General features: G+C 38.9%; 1 protein-coding gene across 3 annotated transcripts in view; it reads left to right on the forward strand.

Annotated features, from left to right (window-relative positions):
- BMT2 (base methyltransferase of 25S rRNA 2 homolog) overlaps window positions 1-18,469 on the forward strand; it is a 59,767-nt gene that overhangs the window by 2,824 nt on the left and 38,474 nt on the right. For 2 of the 3 annotated variants that reach the window (XM_065556535.1, XM_065556532.1), the window contains exon 2: window positions 16,214-16,355. In XM_065556535.1, coding sequence (XP_065412607.1) covers window positions 16,214-16,355 — 142 coding nt within the window. Of the gene's footprint in view, window positions 1-13,657; window positions 13,900-16,213; window positions 16,356-18,469 lie in introns of all 3 variants that reach the window. The other variant, XM_065556542.1, reaches the window with a different exon arrangement.

Raw genomic sequence — 18,469 nt, forward strand, 5'->3', positions numbered from 1 at the left:
TGGGGGTAAGCCTCCCTCTGCCCAGGAAAAGATTCTTACTTGCCATTAGCAAGTGAATATGTAGGGATACTAGTCATCTTATTCAGAATGCACAGTTATTGTTTGATTTTCCTCATTTACTGCATGTACTGCATCTTACACATTAGAGAGAACTTCAGTTTCTTGTATTTGGGGGGTGGGTAGAGGGCGAATAACAAAACTGTTCAACAAATCATACTTCTACAGCATGGCACTTTCCACCATTATAATCTAATCAATTGTAATCCTCATGAGTTACTAGCTATCAGTACCATTAGTTTTCACATTGAAGTTGAAATAATTATCTTCTGTTCAGTTATCTTCTCCACTACACCCTAACCTTCCAAAAACATGCTTGGGAATCTCCCTCTCTAGAGCTTTAACATCTTATTGAACTTACAGTACCTGAAAATGCTTGCTTTCAGAATTCTGTGTTGCCTTCTTAATATACATTTTATTCTGTATAACTATCTTGATGAAATCCAAAATGGCAGCTTACTAAACAAGCAAAAGGCTACATTCATTTGGTAGTACACCAGCATTTCAATTTCCGTGTGAGTGTGGAACATTCAGAAAACAAGGCAAAAGTTAAATCCTTAAACATGTACATCCAACAGGTAGACACAAGGCAGTGCACCCAGCTGGCTTTATGCAAGTAATAATGAAGCTGCTGATCTTCACAAATCTTTGATAAAGACATTAAGATCTAAGAGCGACTAGGCTTTTTTCTGTATTTTTTTACTTCCCCATTTGTCAAGCCTTGTTCTGTAAAGCTAATTTCCATCTCATGAATGCTATCTAGCAGGCCACACCAAAGTTGCTGTTTCATGGACTTTCCAACAGAACTTTACTTTTAATATATGAAATCACAAGTGGCGCTGTACTATGTACAATGAGCTACCAGTGAAAAAGGGAGCATGCTCAACTTCCTCAGTGAGAACTGTATAATTACTTGACATCATATAGATGATTCTCAGAGAATGCACTTTCATACTGTCATTGGGATTTTAATAATTACTTTGTTCTGAGAAAAGTGAAGTAGTCCCTTCCTCAAGGCGTTTAGATGAAATTTTTTGCAGTTATACAGACTTATTTCTGATAAGCAGATTTCAGTGCTGATGTGAATGAGACCATTACTGAAACTACTTACTATTGAGTGAATTTAAAAGGCAAGTTCATGCCTTACCTGACTTGTTTACAGCTGGCATCACTGACCTCACATTGATTTATTGCCGACCATGACTACCCTTTCTTTTTAAAAAAAAATGAATCAGTATAAAAATGACATTGGCATCCTTTAATACTACAGGCTAATGCAGGTCTCAACCAGTTTTAAATGTTTGTGCTTAAATGTGAAAGCAATGTTTGTTTTAATGTGCAGTTCCTAGTTAAAAGACAATCTTGTCTAATAAAATGTATGTAACTGAAGAAAGGCTTATTTAACGACACGTCATCCGGAGAGCCAGGCAGTTCTTTCAAAAGTTGATGCTGTTCTATGAAGTCGCTTTGCTCAATGTTGCATCTTGGCTCATTTCCATGTTTGTCTAGGCTTCTCCCATTTTCAACAGCACTGTTGTTGCATGTTAGATGGCCCACATATTGGCTATTTTATTTGTAATGTGACTAATCTCTAGGATGGATTACCATATTAGTTGTAATTTATTTAATTTTCTTTGTGGCAACCATGTCAACCTCTCATTACCTAACCCCAGTGTTAAAGCCTGTCACTTTAATCTGGAAATGAGACTGGAAACGCTCATCACAAAAAATGCATTTTATTTTTATTTCCAGATCTTTACTTTGCATCTCTTAACCAATACTTCCCTTTTCTGTTTGCAGGGCATGGTCAGTCTGACCCACTTCTAGTGCAAATGTTGGGTTTGCCTTTGGCTTTTAGTTGGTAAATGAGAGGGAAAAGTTGTTTCAGAAAAATGGATAAGCGAAAATGGTCATGTAACAGTCTGTTTTGTGATTATACTATCCTTCAGCCCTGTCCACACTCGTCTCTGAACCATATTTTCTGATTCATTATTAAGCAAAGCTTAAAATAGCTTTAGTATAAAATGGCTTTAATATGGGTTAGGTAATCGGTGTGTATTAGTCTCTTATTTAAAAATCTATTTTTAACAGTTGTTACGTGGTTGAGTCCTATCAACAGTGGTTAAACGCTTCAACCAAATTATCCTAAATTATTAATAAACTGTTTTAAACTATTTCAGGCGAGTGACTTCTGCACAAGTGTAGACAAATTTTCTGAAGTTATTAGATGAAAGGGCTGATTGAGGAAATCTCCTTCTTCTGAAACATCAGGCATGGCCATGGCTGGAGATGGGATCAGGAGGGCCAGGGCTCTTAGGTGGCACCAAGCATTTTCTGCCAGGTGCTTGGCTGGCTGGCTGGTTCTTGCTCACATGTTCAGGGCCGGACCATTAACCTATATGGGGTCAGGAAGGAATTTTTCCCACAGATCACACTGGCAGTGACCTGGATTGGCGAGGTATTCGCCTTTTTCTGCAGTGTGTGGGTTGGATCACTTGCCAGGATTATCTGGGTTCATCTCACTTAATCATTTTCCTGACATTGCAGCAGCTTCGGGCACTGGTTCATCTCAGTCCCTCCAATTCTTGCCTGGGGCACATAATAGCCTAGTCTCTGGGTTGTGATCTTTCGGTTGTTGGATTTAGTGTACAGGTGCTGGATGATGTTGGTGACCTGTGAAATACAGGAGGTGAGACGACCTGATCTGGCCTTTAAATAATAATAAACATCTAACGTGTCTTCTCCCACAAAAAAAGGAAAAATAAAATTGGATACAAAACACATGCTTTCAAAAAGCAATATAAATAAAATAGAAAATTAGGAATGAACATTATATATGCATAAACTTCAACTATTTCGTAATTTCATTTTGTATTAATGTAATCTTGCCTTTAAACTCTACTTCCGTTCCCCATCTGAACTGTTTATTTTAGATCAGTGGTTCTCAACCTTTCTAGACTACTGTATCCATTTCAGGAGTCTGATTTGTCTTGCGTACCCCAAGTTTCACCTCACTTAAACTACTTATACAATCAGACCTAAAAAGACAGAAATGTCACAGCACACACTTACTGAAAAATTGCTTACTTTCTTATTTTTACTATATAATTATAAAATACATTGATTGGAATATAAATATTGTACTTACATTTCAGTGTGATACTTGAGCCTGTTTTTTCACTTGTGAGCCTTGTCTGAAGCCCGAGCCCTGCCGCCTGGGGCTAAAGCATGTAACTTAGCTTTGCGGGGGCCCCTGGTTAGCTGCCCTGCTGATCACCCCTAATGCCAGCCCTGCACTTGTGACCCCCCCCCCAAACCAATCTCTCGACGACCCCCTCCTCGGGTGCTGCAACCCCCAGGTTGAGAAACACTATCTAGATGAGTGGCGTATCCTCTGGAAAACCTCTGAGTACCCCCTGGTTGAGAACCACTGTCTTAGACTATAAGGTCCTCAGAGTAGGAATGTATTTTGTTGTATTCAGGTTTTAATACCATGCTCTTCACTGTAGTGTTTGAGCACCTTGCAGTAGTGCAGTAAACAATGTGCTTACACATCTGTCACACATTGTTTGCTCTCTTATTCTCTTACCAGAGGGAGAAACATGGAATGGAGTTTCTCGTTATGGTTGGGTGGTGGTTGTTCAATATACCTGTTGCTATGTGTTTATATTTGAGAAAGCAAGGTCAAAGAAATGCACCTTGCACTTGGAGGTGAAAGTGGTGAGGTTTATGATAGTCTTTAGTTCCTGGGGGAGTTGATTCCACAGTCTTGGACCAACCCGGAGAAGATTCTGTCTTCTGCCCAGATGAGCTTTACTCTTATAATGGAACTCTCAGCAATGCCAGAGGAACAAAGTTGTTGACCAGCATCTTTATCCTGGAGCTTTAAATGGTCTTTTAGTTATCCTAGGCCCAGGCCAGAAAGCACTTTGAAGATAACAACTAAGACCTCGAACTTGATTCATAATTCTATGGGAAGCCAGCATAGAGAGCCGGGGACTGATGTGATTTGCTTATGATAGTCTGTGTTGCTGTTTGACACACTGCAGCATTTTGTATCGGTTAGAGTTTCCTAAGTCCTGAAGGTTTCACCCCCAGGTATATTGGATTGCTGTAGTCCAGCTGAAAGGTGACGAAGGCATGATTAACTGAGGTCAGGTCTTTGTCTGCCAGGAAGGGATGGTGTCTCCTAGCTAACCAGAGATGATGGAAAGCATTACTCTTGTCCGTTGCTTTGTGAGAGTTTAAGGGTCAGTGAGGAACCCAAAAGTATTCCTAGACTACAGACTAATTGACCAATTGTGGATGTGAATTTTCAATCAAATGAGACGACACTGTGGCTGCAAACTCCTCAAAATACTTTCCTCTACCCACCACCATCAGCTCTGTTTTGTTGAGGTTCAGCTTGAGCCAGTTGTCTTTCATTCATGAGCTGATCTCATCCAAGCACTGGGCCATCTTGATGGTGGTGATGTGGTTGTATGTGATGAAGGATAGGTGGAGCTGTGTCATTATCTGCATATTGCTGGCACTTGAGTCCACGCCTGACCAATTTACCTGATAATTAAAAGGTAACCTCTACATGCAACTATCATAGACTTCTATGGTTCAAATAAGTAAATAACAATGAATAAATAAAACTGATAACTAAAAACACCCTCAACTCTGAAGTGTGAAATTTAATGTACAATTTAATTAACTGCATCCCCAAAAACTATATTAAAAGAATGCTAAGTCAAGCACTCAAAAGTTAGGAAATAGAATTAAGGTTGCCCATGCCACTCTAATTCTGCCCCTTCCTGATTATGTATTCTGATCTTAAATCACATGATCACCTACTTCTTTTTCCACAGCAAAGAAAGAGGGGACAGTGTGAGTACACAAGAGCCTTTTTTCCTGTTCTCTTTTCTGGTATCTGGCACCACAGCCGTGAGAAGCTGACTTCCCCCCAAAAAACCAATCCCAAACAAAAATCACTTTTGCAATACGGGTAGTTCTTTCCCTATCTTCACAAAAATAACTGTTGGCAGATCTCCTCTAAGTGAACTCTTCCTTTTGTAGCAGTACAGTCATGTGACAGCTTCTTGAGTAAGTGTCTTCTGTGCAACATTATCCATGGACAAGCAGGTTTTATACATAGTTTAGACAGGAAATGTACAGAGGCCAGTTAAGTGCCTTACTTCCATTGAAATCCAATGGAGTTGAGTGCCTTTGAAAAACTCCCCCTAGATACTCTATGAAGAGTTAAAAAGATATTTGACCATGGGTAAAAAGCAAAACAGGATATTGCACTAAAATAGTGGACTGTCTGACTTTCTTTAAAAAGAAAGAAGAATGTCTGTAGAGACCACCAATACCAAAGCCACTTAATTTTTCTGTAGATAACACATCAGTCTAATGAGTATTACTGCTTCTAGATTCTTTTAAAAAACTTAGATTTAAATATCATTATAGAGCCAGTGCCATTCATCATTTGTTTTAATCTCCCTCTAGAAAGAGGAAAATACTTGTAGATACCAGCAATTACATTTTCAAACAATAGCCATCAGATTCAGAAGTGCATTAAGGCTTTAATTTTTTAGTAATGATTTCATGTTAATAAGCCCCAAAATGTGACTGACCTTACAACAATAAATGTTTGAGAGCTGGAAGGTGCTTTCCTAAGAAACAAGTTGTTGTTTGTGGTTGTTATACTCTACCATAGTTCCTGCTCTGCTTGTACTCCCTTTTCTGTATCTGCAGAAGTTAAGTAACAAACTATATATTGGGTTTCTACCAACCTGAACAGTGGCATCACAGATATAACTGCACAAAAAAGGAAGTGACCAAACAAAAAGCCTCTTTGAAAACAGAGGGAAAGTACATCTGTAACTGTCAAAGTATGTTTGGTAGAGAAATGTATTATAAATTGGGATTTTTTATTAAAAAACGCATGTATCTGTGATTCAAACAATTCTAAAAAATCCCCATACCTCCCGTTAAAGACTCCAAAAATAGGCAACAAGTGGTCCTGTGATCCTTTATGTAATTTTCAGGCATTACTTTCAAATAACAAAATTATTCCAAGACTAGTATTTTCTGGTATATTTGTATTGTGTTTCATATATAGTATTTCCGAAACTGATATTGCAGGTCAGTATATGATATCAGTTTAACAAATGTCTTCATTTGCTTTTGTATTCTTGGGTCTGTACTGTACATCTATTTATGAGTGTGTGCTGAATATGCATTTGAGGCCCAGCATAAAGTAGTCTGACTGGGTCTCTTGTTAAAATATCTTCCATTTGAGCTTATATAAGTAGTCTAAATTATCTGATTATGAGATATTATGAACTAGAATTTGCATCAGCCTTGGATAACATAAGCTGTGCAAAGTTTTATTAGCATTGCTGTAGCAACAGCAGAGCTATTGTATGTAGGGATGTAAATAGTGGTTTAAAAAGTTAACCAGTTAAACGGTTAAAATTATATTTAATCGTTCAACCATGAACCAAAGGTAGCTCTGACGGGCCTGGCACAGCTGGGGATGGGATCACTCCGGCTGGGGCTGGAGGCCCACTCCAGCCGCCGGGGTTAAGGGTTAACCTTTTACATCCCTAATTGTATGTTTAATGAACTGTTGTACTGCAATTTTTGCAATTTTCTATGAAGATCAAATTAAAAATAAATCAGTGATTATAATATTACATCAAAATTAAGTGAGGGAGTTAACTAATGTAGTCATATCAGCTATGAATTTTCTTCTGAAAGTTATGGGACAGCAAATTGACACCAACATTTACTGCATAGCCTCAAAAGAGTTTTTTGTTGACTGACAGACAGAGGAACGTATAGCTAAATGAAAGCTTGCTCATATTTCATTGCCATTGTTAGCAGTGTCATCCTTTTTTCAGATTAGATCACAAAGTGTAAATTAAAGTTCGTAAAGCAAATATTATTTCTAGTAAGTGAAATAAGAAATATCTAATTACCCTTACTTTTCTTGTAAATAATTCTTTAAGTATATTCCATTTTGGACAGGTATAAAATTAGACAAACTAGTCTTGCAAAATAGTTTGAGCTCCATTGAAATAGTGAGTATGTTATGTGAGAAGAGGGCAGATGATTAGTAAACTTCTAGAATTTTGAACATGCTGAATGTTTTAAGTGGAATAAGATAGTGAGTAGCATTCCTAATTTTAATTAACTTTTTCTCTGCTTAGCCACAGCTACAGTTTTCCAGTACTGTAGCACCAAAAGGGCATATTTGTTACATAATGCAGCACTGGGTATTTTTCCATCATCGCATACCAGAGACTTACAGCAGAGAACTGGCTAAGTTGTTTAACTTCCTCTGATAATGGGGATAGGATGAGAGAGAGTCAATTAGTGGACTATAATGTAAGAATATATTCCATTTTAATCATTTAAATTGTATAAAAGAGTGTTGGTACAGTAGGTAGATATATCTGAAATCTAGAGTCTGATTTGATAGTTTTGAAAATAATAAAATGAGTTGTCAGCTCAGACTTTAAGAACAGTGTGGAATTTGTCATGTTGAGTTTCCCTAGGAATTTTTTAACCTAACATTGCCTTAGCTCAGTGGTTCTCAACCTTTTTTCATTTGCAGACCCCTAAAAAATTTCTACTGGAGGTGCGGATCCCTTTGAAAATCTTAAACATAGTCTGTGGACCCCCAAGAGTCCACGGACCACAGGTTGAAAACCCCTTAAACATAGTCTGAGGTCTCCCAGCTGAGAACCACTGCCCTAGTTGACAATGTTTGTTGCCATTTATTGATGTTCAGCATGTTGTGTAAACTGATATACTGTTTCAGTGAGGAACCAGAGGTATTTTTACATACACTTTAAATTATAATCCTTGTGTGGAACACTGGGGGCATGTTAAAAATTAGACTGTTGATGGCAACATATTCTAGTTAAAATCTAAGCAGAAGCTTTAAGGTATAAATGGGATGTTGCCATAGTTAGGTGTTTGAAATTTGGAATCTTCCAGCAGTGTCATTGTATCCTTGTAACTTACAGATGTTGCTTTCCTTTAAAATGGAAGATTAAAGGGGTGCATCTATAAACATCTTTGTAGAAACATGAAAATATGTTTTTGTTTTTAATGCAGCAGTAGGCAACATGCTATGCTTGATTTTTCTCTCTGGGACCAGCAAAGAGATGCACAGTTCTAGGAATTTTTTTGCTAAATAATGAGGAGCAGCAGGGAGAAGCGCACACATTGTGTTCTGAATCAGCTTAATTGTCACTTTATATTTCTGAGTGACACATTTATGGATTTTTTTTTTTTAAAAAGATGAGATTCTTGAGGACAATGTCACTCCAAATTATATCCAAATCGGTCTTATTTTACCATTGCTCTACAATGGTTTGCATCCCTTTTACTAAAATTAAAACAAAAGTATAAGCTAGTAACATGACATATAAATTGAAATAAATATGTACTACCCTACATATAGGCCCCTGTCTATAGTTCTGGATTGCCATAACAAACTGTTAAAAATACTTCAATAAACAAACACTGGCATAGTGTTGATAGAACACTATCCTGGCGGCAACATGAATATAACAAAAATTTAATAAACTCTACTAACAAAACCTTTACCAGAGTTGCTATCCTCAGTTTTGCCCAACTCACATCTTTTATGCACAAAGGTAACGAAGAAGGTTTACCATAAGTTAAGAAAATTCTTGGTGTTGTGAATAAGTAATATATTTCTAGTGAAATAAATATCAGTTTAATTACCAAAACACTCTTAAATTACAAGAGTTTTAAAAAAAATAGCTATGTGTTTTGTACTAAGGACTTTAAGGCACTCTAAAATTGCTTGTGACAACTTCTTTCTTTCAATTTCTTTTAAGTTATGTTCCGTGTATGTTAGCCCCAAACAGTTTAACTATGGTCTACACAGATCAGAAGATGGGCAGTTTGCAGATCCCACCCCCTCCTGCATCTATCATCAGGTGATTTATTAAGATACAGGTAGAATAAGATGTAACACAAATATTTATTATGCCACTAGTCAGTAAACTAGACCAGGACCCCCTTCAAACAATAAACACAAGGAAGACACACTCGGTTGTTAATAGTTACCAGAGCATGAAGCTCAGAGCCCTTAAACCCCCTTAACCTGTGGATGTAAAACAGAGGAAAACCACAATGGGTATTACAATACCATATCCTGGAGACAGGGACACAATAACAAAAACTCAAGATACCGACAGGGATAGTGGTGAAAATCAGGGGCACTGGACACCAAACAGGAACTGGGTATTCTTCTGCCTGTGGACAGGTCCTCTGGGTAGGTCTTCTCCATCTTGGGCAGATCTTCTCCCTCAGATAGGTCTTCAGTGCTTGCCCACACAGTCTCTGCTTGACTTCATAGTCCAGTGCAAGTATGCGCTCACTAATGGTGTGTAGCAGTTGAGTGCAAGTATGTTAATAGAGACCAAGAATCCAAAGTCCTGAGAGTCCTGGTCCCTCTGGGGCTCCTGGCAGCTGAACTGTGTGGGACACTGGCTGCCACTCAGATGGACAGCCCTGGGTGACAGGCCTGCCTCTCACTAAATAACCTGCAGCTGCTAGGCAGATTATGGCTGTCACATGACTCTGACTGCCCTGACCTTTCCCCTCCTTGATTTGAAAAAGGCTGAAAGGGCACTAAATCATCTGAGGAGAAGGGTATCCAAGATGAAGGCTTAGTTGTCCTTTTACAAATCCAAGATGGACATTACATAAAACAGGCCAGAAACAGATTTTACCTGACATGTATACTTCAGAGTTTTTGCATTTGAATGGTCTGTTTTGTGTTTAATAGATAGGGTAATGTTACAGTGCTGTATCTAAAAGGTTATTGCCTGAGTATCAGCTTTTACTATCTTTATTTCAAGCTGCTTAACTTTTTAGTTTACTCTGCAGCTTACAGCACTTGAACCTTCTGAGAGTAGAACAGCTGATGCGATTTCTTAAATGCATTAATAAAATAGTGCAGGTCCTTTTTTAAATGACATTTTAGTTATGTATATTTAAATTGTGAATAAAAAAGCTGCATATGTAATGTGACATGCCAATGCACTCAGTATGTACTGGTGAAGTGAAAAACAAACAGCTGAGGTCAAAATTAAAGTAATCATTTTTCTTAATAGCCATTGATAGTCATAATTTAAGAATGCAGTTTTTTTATAATTTTTAACTTGTGGAAACTGATATTGTATATTTGGGTAATCAACGCCTCTTTTTTTTTTTTTTCTGTTCGCTATTCCCCCACCCCACCCACCCAGCGTCAGGCAATAAGTCATTCCATTGTGAATGGAAAGAGTTGTAGTGTGTAGCATTTTTTTGAGTGAACTCTGCTGTTTCAATTGTCAACTAGAAAGGTAACTCTGTAGTCATTATAGGTCAGACCAGAACTGCGTCTTTGGTTCCATTTTAAATATGGTGAATGGCAAAGGACGCATGATTGATGGTAATGACTACACACATACTTTGTACAAAGAGCTGATGTGCCCCAGTGGAGTCTTCTATGAGTGGGGACTTGCATTATAATTTGCACATAGATGACACCTTTTCATCTAAGGTTCTCAAAGCACTTTACAGTAGGGGTAAGAAATATCACTACATGTGGTGTGTTATGAAGACCTAGTATAGGAAACTCACAGACTATGAAATGAAGTGCTGTCTATTGACTCTGTCTATTGACTTGGTCAGATCTGTGAGTTTTCTTGTTTACTATTAGCTATGATCCGCTTGTGAAATGTAGTTGTAAGCACTACAGTGGGAAGAATGGTATGTACTTGTGAGTTCACCTATAGAATCTATCACCACCTGACAGCTATGTTCAGGAGATGGATGACAAAGACTAGAAACCATAGTCAGGATTTTTGTTTTTCTTGTGGAAGTTGTTACAGTGAACTACTTTTATTCTCAGTTGTGCCCGGATAGTGCCATTGCTTTTTTTTTTTTTTTTAAAGTTTAACGTTGTCACTCTTCCCATTGACTCTTGAAGCACAAATTAAATCTCTGCACCCTTCTGAAAGGAAATAATGCATAAATTTGGGCTTTGATTAAAAATATCACAGATTTCCTGATCCATATGTTTAAAACTGTTGGTCTTATTTTTCTGTGCAACAATAAAGCTCTGATTAATCACCAGAATCAATGCCAATCAATGTGCTCAGATGTATAGTATCAGCAATTCGTAGGCGTAAGGCTGAGGCTTGTATCAGGGACAGATTATCTCACAGCTGCTTTCTGCGATAGTTCTTGGATCTTCTTTTGAAGCATCTGGTGCTGCCCGGTGTTGGAGACAAGGGGCTGGACAGTGACACATCCAGAACTAACATGCAGAAGAAACTGAGGAAAAAGACTTTTTATAGAAGTCCTTTTATCCTATCACATTTGCTGCAAGGATTCTGTTCCTCATTCTTTATGGTGCTGTGTATAGTCAGAACTCAGGTATTAAGTCACTTGTTCATCTAAATTTAAAGTTGTTCATATAAATCACTTATTTCTGTTTCAATTTCAGAAACGGGAAGTGGGAATGCAACTTTCTTTAGACTGTAGCCTCGCTGCCCCCTTTAAATATAAATAAAAAGTTTTGTCTTTGACTGGACTTCTTTAACTTTGTCCTGTCAGGAATTTTTTTCTAATTAAACTTAAAGTAATCTCTTCTAAGAAATTACCCATTTAATTGATGATAAAATTACCTTTTATGTAAATCCCATTTAGCACTACTTAAAAGTGTATGTGTGAAGGACTTCCTTTAGGGGAAAAAATGGGGGTGGGGAGCAGTGTAGGACAACAAACTAGATTTTGTTTTGTTAAGCCTGAAGAAGGCTTACGTGGATGGAGAGCGTAGTCTGGGGAATGCATCTTAGCTAGATAGATACATGGGATTGGACTTCGGCATCATATCCAAGAATATACTGCTATAAGGAATCTCTCTTTGATCATCAGTTGCATCTGCAGTCAGTGACAGAATTGCAAGGACAGGTAACCAAGTAACTGCTTAAAGAATTAATCTTCCAGGACATACAGAACTGGTGATATGTTATTTTTAACAACCTTGGAGAGAGGGAACCAAACAGAAACATAAATGTTTTTTTAAGTAAAGCTGCAGCAGGGACCTGCAAGGCTTGTAAAACTCTCATGTTATGAGCAATTGTTATCAATCGGAATCTCTGCGGTCTGACACTTACATGACTGATTTCTTTTATGGGAGGAATGGGGCATTAAAAAAAAAGGCTGTTCTATGGAATCCATGCTCAAATAGGATTTAAGTTGCATGAGAGGGGAGAGATGGAGACAACACTCACAGCTGTACTTGACACACTGTGAATGAAATTAAGGAAACCCTATAATAAAGATGAACTGGGGGCAATGATTATCTGAAGTGCAGAGCTTAATATAAGGGACACGAAAAAATATTCTTCAAGGAAGCCCTTCTGATTTTATATAAGAATTCCTGATTAATTCTAGGTTATTCTGGAACATAAGCTTTGACACATCATGATCAGTCTTTAGTACATTCTTTTGAAATAGTCAGACATTTTCATATTGTATTTTTTATTTCCAGAGATCCATGCAGCCCAAATTTGCTATGCAAAGTCCTTCCTGTAAACTCCACTGCATTTACCGTTACCTAAGCTTTGATTCATAAAACAGTTTCTATCCCATCTAGTTCTGAAGGTTCATTAGCTTATGTTCTCTAATCAATGTACTGCAGTCTGCATTTCCATTGTAACTCTGAAACTTAAATGGCAAGCCCAATTAGGTACAAAGTTAGAATATATTAATTCACCATTAGTTCTGACTTGAAATCCAGATGTGGCAAACACCTTTTTGGAGTCTGTCCACAAATAGTGAGGCTTTTCAACACTTTCTTTTCGATTCAAAGGACATGCGAATGTGCTTGTTCCGTCAATATCCTATTCAGTTTGAAGTGAAAAGTATGCTTTTAAACATATTCAAGTCAGTTGAGGATTTTTGTCATTAAGGTGGAATTCCAGGGGATGGTTGGAGGTTCATGAAACCTTTCAGTTTGCACTGTGAATATATTACTTGTCAGGTGGCTAATTGTCTTGCTGCATGTGAAGCCTTTGAGAGCAATGGGAGTGCCTCAAAATGAAGTGCCGCCTCAGTGCAACAATACTAGCGTAAACATGATAAATATGAAAAAAAAATATGGAGGAGAGAGGGGAAATTGTGTTTTAAGGAGCTCAACTGTGCAGCACACCTCTACCTCGATATAACACTACCCGATATAACACGAATTTGGATATAACGCAGTAAAGCAGTGCTCCAGGGGGGCGGGGCTGCGCACTCCCGCGGATCAAAGCAAGTTCAATATAATGTGGTTTCACCTATAACGCAGTAAGATTTCTTTTTTTTTTTTGGCTCCTGAGGACAGCGTTATATCGAGGTATTAAATATTTATCACTTAAATCACATCTTAAATTTATGCTACCAGGGAGGTAGGGAAATAAGACATGGCAATAAGGCAGACTTTAAAAGATTTCTCATTTCCTTAAAATTTAAGTAATGTTTTCTCCAATGTCTTTTTTCTTTTTTTCTTTTTTTCTTTTTTTAACACAAGGAAGCCCAGTCCCTGGAGTAGCAGAAGGGCTCCCAGGACAGGTGAAAGTGGTTATGCCAGTCCTGCTTTGACAGTCCCAAGAACTGGTGACAGTAACAACTTCACAGACCCAGCTGCCTTGTGACCTTTGGGCCAGACACTTAAAGAAAACCACAAACACAGCTCAGACTTCCTCTGACTCTGCCTAATCTAATCCATTTGAACGTTCTACATCTACTCTAGACAAGTGTTGTTTTTTTTAGGTGAGGGAGAAAGTGAAAGGATCACCAATAGTAGGAAAGGGTTTGAAGAGGCATTATTACGATGGGGTGGGGGGGGGGGGAGAAAGGGAATTCCTAGAGTTAAAACTTTAAAATATGGGAAAAGCAGTATGACAAGGCTAACTAGTAAGGGGTGCGTGGGTGGGAAATGGCAGTTAGGAATGTGGTTGGAAGACAGTGATAAGTAGTTACTAGGCATTGGCCTAATAATAGTAAAGAGTAAAATTGAGTGTAGTACCACAAAGTTAATTTATCTTTTGTTTGTAATCTTTTTTTTCCTTATACTGCTCCCTTTTTTTTTATCTTGTCTCATCTTATGATCCTGTTTCTACTTAGACTGTAAGCATTTCAGGGCAGGGACTGCCTGTCCTGTGTTTGTGTGTAAGGTGTCTAACACACTTCTGAATGCTCTGTAAACAAATAATAAACTAGAGCAACTAATCAAAGCACCAGTAACTTTTAGATAAGCTTCATCCAGGAGTCTTGTAGTTATCGTGTGCGGCCTATTAACAGGAGCCCAACTTAGCAAGATTCAGAGTATTGTGGTGGAACAGTTGCAAGATCACAGTTAAGGTTGTGTTAGAATTTATTAACTACCAAATGTATTTATATCCAAGCTTGGACTGATCAGTGGTTGGTATTTCCTAAATTGATTTTGCATAGCCACAAACATGCTTCATTAACCCACTAACCAGGAGAGAGAAATTACAGGAGTTGTATTAGTGTCTTACCAGACAGCGGAGGGTGAAGAAATCTAGGCTATGGCTGCACTACAGCATAAGTTGACATAAGTTATGTCACTCATAGGTTTGAATTAGCCAGCCCCCTGAGCTACATAACTTATGTTGGCTTAAGTGCCGGTGTGGACAGCGTGCTGTGTTGGCGGGAGAGCTACATCCGCTCGTGGGGGCTGGAGTAATTAAGCTGACGGGAAGCTCTCTCCCGTCCGCTTAGAGCGGCTACGCTAAAGAGCTTGCTGCACCGCTGTAAGCTCTCTAGTGTAGCCACAGCCCTACACAGTTTCTCTTTCTATCCTCCAATGTTTGTTCAGTCCTACCGGTATGTTGGTGCTGCATGAAACATCTTTTCCAAGAACAACAAAGAGTCTGGTGGCACCTTAAAGATTAACAGATTTATTTGGGCATAAGCTTTCGTGAGTAAAAACCTCACTTCTTCGGATGCATAGAGTGAGGTTTTTACTCACGAAAGCTTATGCCCAAATAAATCTGTTAGTCTTTAAGGTGCCACCAGACTCTTTGTTGTTTTTGTAGATACAGACTAACACGGCTACCCCCTGATACTATCTTTTCCAAGGAAACCCAGCAGGGGGAACAGAGTGCTCCTGTGTCTCACCCTACTCAGGCATGCTTCCAGGCTGATGTCTGTGTAACCGCTGATGTATTTTATTGCCAACTACACATTTTAACACACACCTCTCTTAATTCAGTGCTTTTGGGAAATAATGAGAATGAAAGGTGTCATATGTATGCTTTCGAGTGTTCTGATCAGCCAGTCAATTTACTAATGGGGGCAGAGTAACTTTTCTGCCTTGAACTAGTCATAAAGCAGACAGACAGATCTGTGCTATAGCTTTTTTTGTTTGCCCCTTTTCCCCAGTCGCTCTCTGTTGTATTTAAACTGTATGTGGTTTGCTTCTTGGCCTTACGGCATGAATGCCATCTCAGATGAGAGAATGCAAATACCTGATTGGAAATATGCCTTATTCTGTTGATATCTGCATTTTATACTTTCTGAAACTTTTCCAAGTAAAGGAAATTGGCTTAATATCCCTGAACCACACTTGGACAGGCAGTCCAACTAAACAAGGAGTTAAGTTGCTTCCCTTAGATTTCCTCAGTTATGCAAGTTAGCAAATTTTTGTATACCTACACCTACTGCAATCAGAGGTCAAATGGGGGAGGAAGAGCAATGGTAATGCTTTGCCCATTCATGACACCAAAATAAATTGCTATTTAAGGTAGATTATGCAGTTCTTCATAATCATCCCTCTTCTTCCTTTTTGGCTTTGATTAGCAGTAGTTAGCTAAGCATGTTGACATGTAAGTTGTCATAAGTAGATTTAATAAGTTAACACTCCTATTGATATGAATGGGAGCAATTTTGTTGCTCTGTTTTTAGGGTGCCTTTAGACTTAAGGAGATATCACTGAATCAATTTGCTTGGCTCACACTTTAAAGATTGTGAAGAAGACATTTAGACCTAGATGCTGCTTTCTAGTGTCAAACATTAAACACGTATATTATTTTGCTCACACTCTGTTTTTGTTTTTGTTTAGTGGGAGACTTTGACAAGATCTGGCGTGAACACTGTGAGGATGAGGAAACTCTTTGTGAATATGCTGTGGCAATGAAAAACCTTGCAGATAATCACTGGACAAAATCTTGTGAAGGGGAAGGTCGAATTGAATGGTGTTGCAGGTAAATCTTTGTATGGTTTAACAAGATAGGATTGTAAACTCTGTCTCAAACTGGCAATCTGAGTCTTCAGTGCAGAACATATTCTTGCCTTCTGTACTTATCTCCAACACTCCTGTTTTCTTGTGTGGTTATTTTTAAGTAAGCATCAGATTTCCCATTGTTCCATCTCACTATTCTTAGAATTTTAGCATGTGATGTTCTGAATTTTTATTTTAAATCCAGATTAAAGCATTCCCAACTAGCTTTAGCAAAACTTCAATGTGTTGAAACGGTTAGCAGCTAAACTTGTTATAAAGAACATGATGAGTACTTGGTTCTAAATCTAGACTCCTCAAATTGAGGTAATCCTAAAACTGGAAGGGACCTCGAGAGGTCATTTAGTCCAGTTCCCTGCATTCAAGGCAGGACTAAGTTTATCTAGACTATCCCTGACAAGTGTTTGTCCAACCTGCTCTTAAAAATCCCAAATGATGGAGATTTCACAACCTCCCCAGGCAATTTATTCCAGTGCTTAACCACTCTGACAGTTAGGAAGTTTTTCCTAATGTCCAACCTAAACCACCCTTGCTGCAATTTAAGTTCATTGCTTCTTGTCCTATCCTCAGAGGTTAAGAAGAACAATTTTTTTCCCTCCTCTTTGTAACAACCTTTTATGTACTTGAAAACTGTTATCATGTCCCCTCTGTCTTCTCTTCTCCAGACTAAACAAACCCAATTTTTTTCAATCTTCCCTCATAGATCATGTTTTCTAGACCTTTAATCATTTTTGTTGCTCTTCTCTGGAATTTGTCCACATCTTTCCTGAAATATGGCGACCAGAACTGGACACAATACTCCAGTTGAGCCCTAATCAGCGCAGAGTAGAGTGGAAGAATTACTTCTTGTGTCTTGCTTACAATACTCCTGCTAATACATCCCAGAATGATGTTTGCTTTTTATTATTATTATTATTATTTTTATTTGCAACAGCATTACACTGTTGACTCATATTTAGCTTGTTATTTTGATACGGTCTCCCACAATATTCTTGCCAGCAAGTTAAAGTAGTATGGATTGGATGAATGTACTATAAGGTGGATAGAAAGCTGGCTAGATTTTCGGGCTCAACGGCTAGTGATCAATGGCTCGAAGTCTTGTTGGCAGCCAGTATCAAGCGGAGTGCCCCAGGGGTCGGTCATGGGGCTGGTTTTCTTCAACATATTTATTAATCTGGATGATGGGCTGAATTACACCCTCAGCAAGTTTGCAGATGACACTAAGGTGGGGAGAGAGGTAGGTACTCTGGAGGGTAGGGATAGGGTCCAGAGTGACCTAGAGAAATTGGAGGATTGGGCCAAAAGAAATCTGATGAGGTTCAACAAGGACAAATGCAGAGTCCTGCATTTAGGAAGGAAGAATCCTATGTACCGCTACAGGCTGGGGACCGATTGGCTAAGCGGTAGTTCTGCAGAAAAGGACCTGGGGATTACAGTGGATGAGAAGCTGGATATGAGTCAGCAGTGTGCCCTTGTTGCCAAGAAGGCCAACGGCATATTGGGCTGTATTAGTAGGATCATTCCCAGCAGATCAAGGGAAGTGATTATTCCTCTCTATTTGGCACTGGTGAGGCCATACCTGGAGTATTGCATCCAGTTTTGGTCCCCCCACTACAGAAGGGATGTGGACAAATTGGAGAGAGTCTAGGGGAGGGCAACAAAAATGATTAGGGGGCTGGGGCACATGACTTATGAGAAGAGGCTGAGGGAACTCTGGTTATTTTTGTCTGCAGAAGAGAAGAATGAGGGGGGATTTGATAGCAGCCTTCAACTACCTGAAAGGGGGGGGGGTCCAAAGAGGATGGAGCTAGGCTGTTCTTAGTGGTGGCAGATGACAGAACAAGAAGCAATGGTCTCAAGTTGCAGTGGGGGAGGTCTAGGTTGGATATTAGGAAACCATATTTCACTAGGTATGTGGTGAAGCACTGGAATGGGTTACCTAGGGAGGTGGTGGAATCTCCATCCTTTGAGGTTTTTAAGGCCTGGCTTGACAAATCCCTGGCTGGGATGATTTAGTTGGTGTTGGTCCTGCTTTGAGCAGGGGATTGGACTAGATGACCTCCTGAGGTCTCTTCCAAC

Source organism: Chrysemys picta, chromosome 1, assembly GCF_011386835.1.
Source record: "Chrysemys picta bellii isolate R12L10 chromosome 1, ASM1138683v2, whole genome shotgun sequence".
Classification (NCBI taxonomy): domain Eukaryota; kingdom Metazoa; phylum Chordata; order Testudines; family Emydidae; genus Chrysemys; species Chrysemys picta.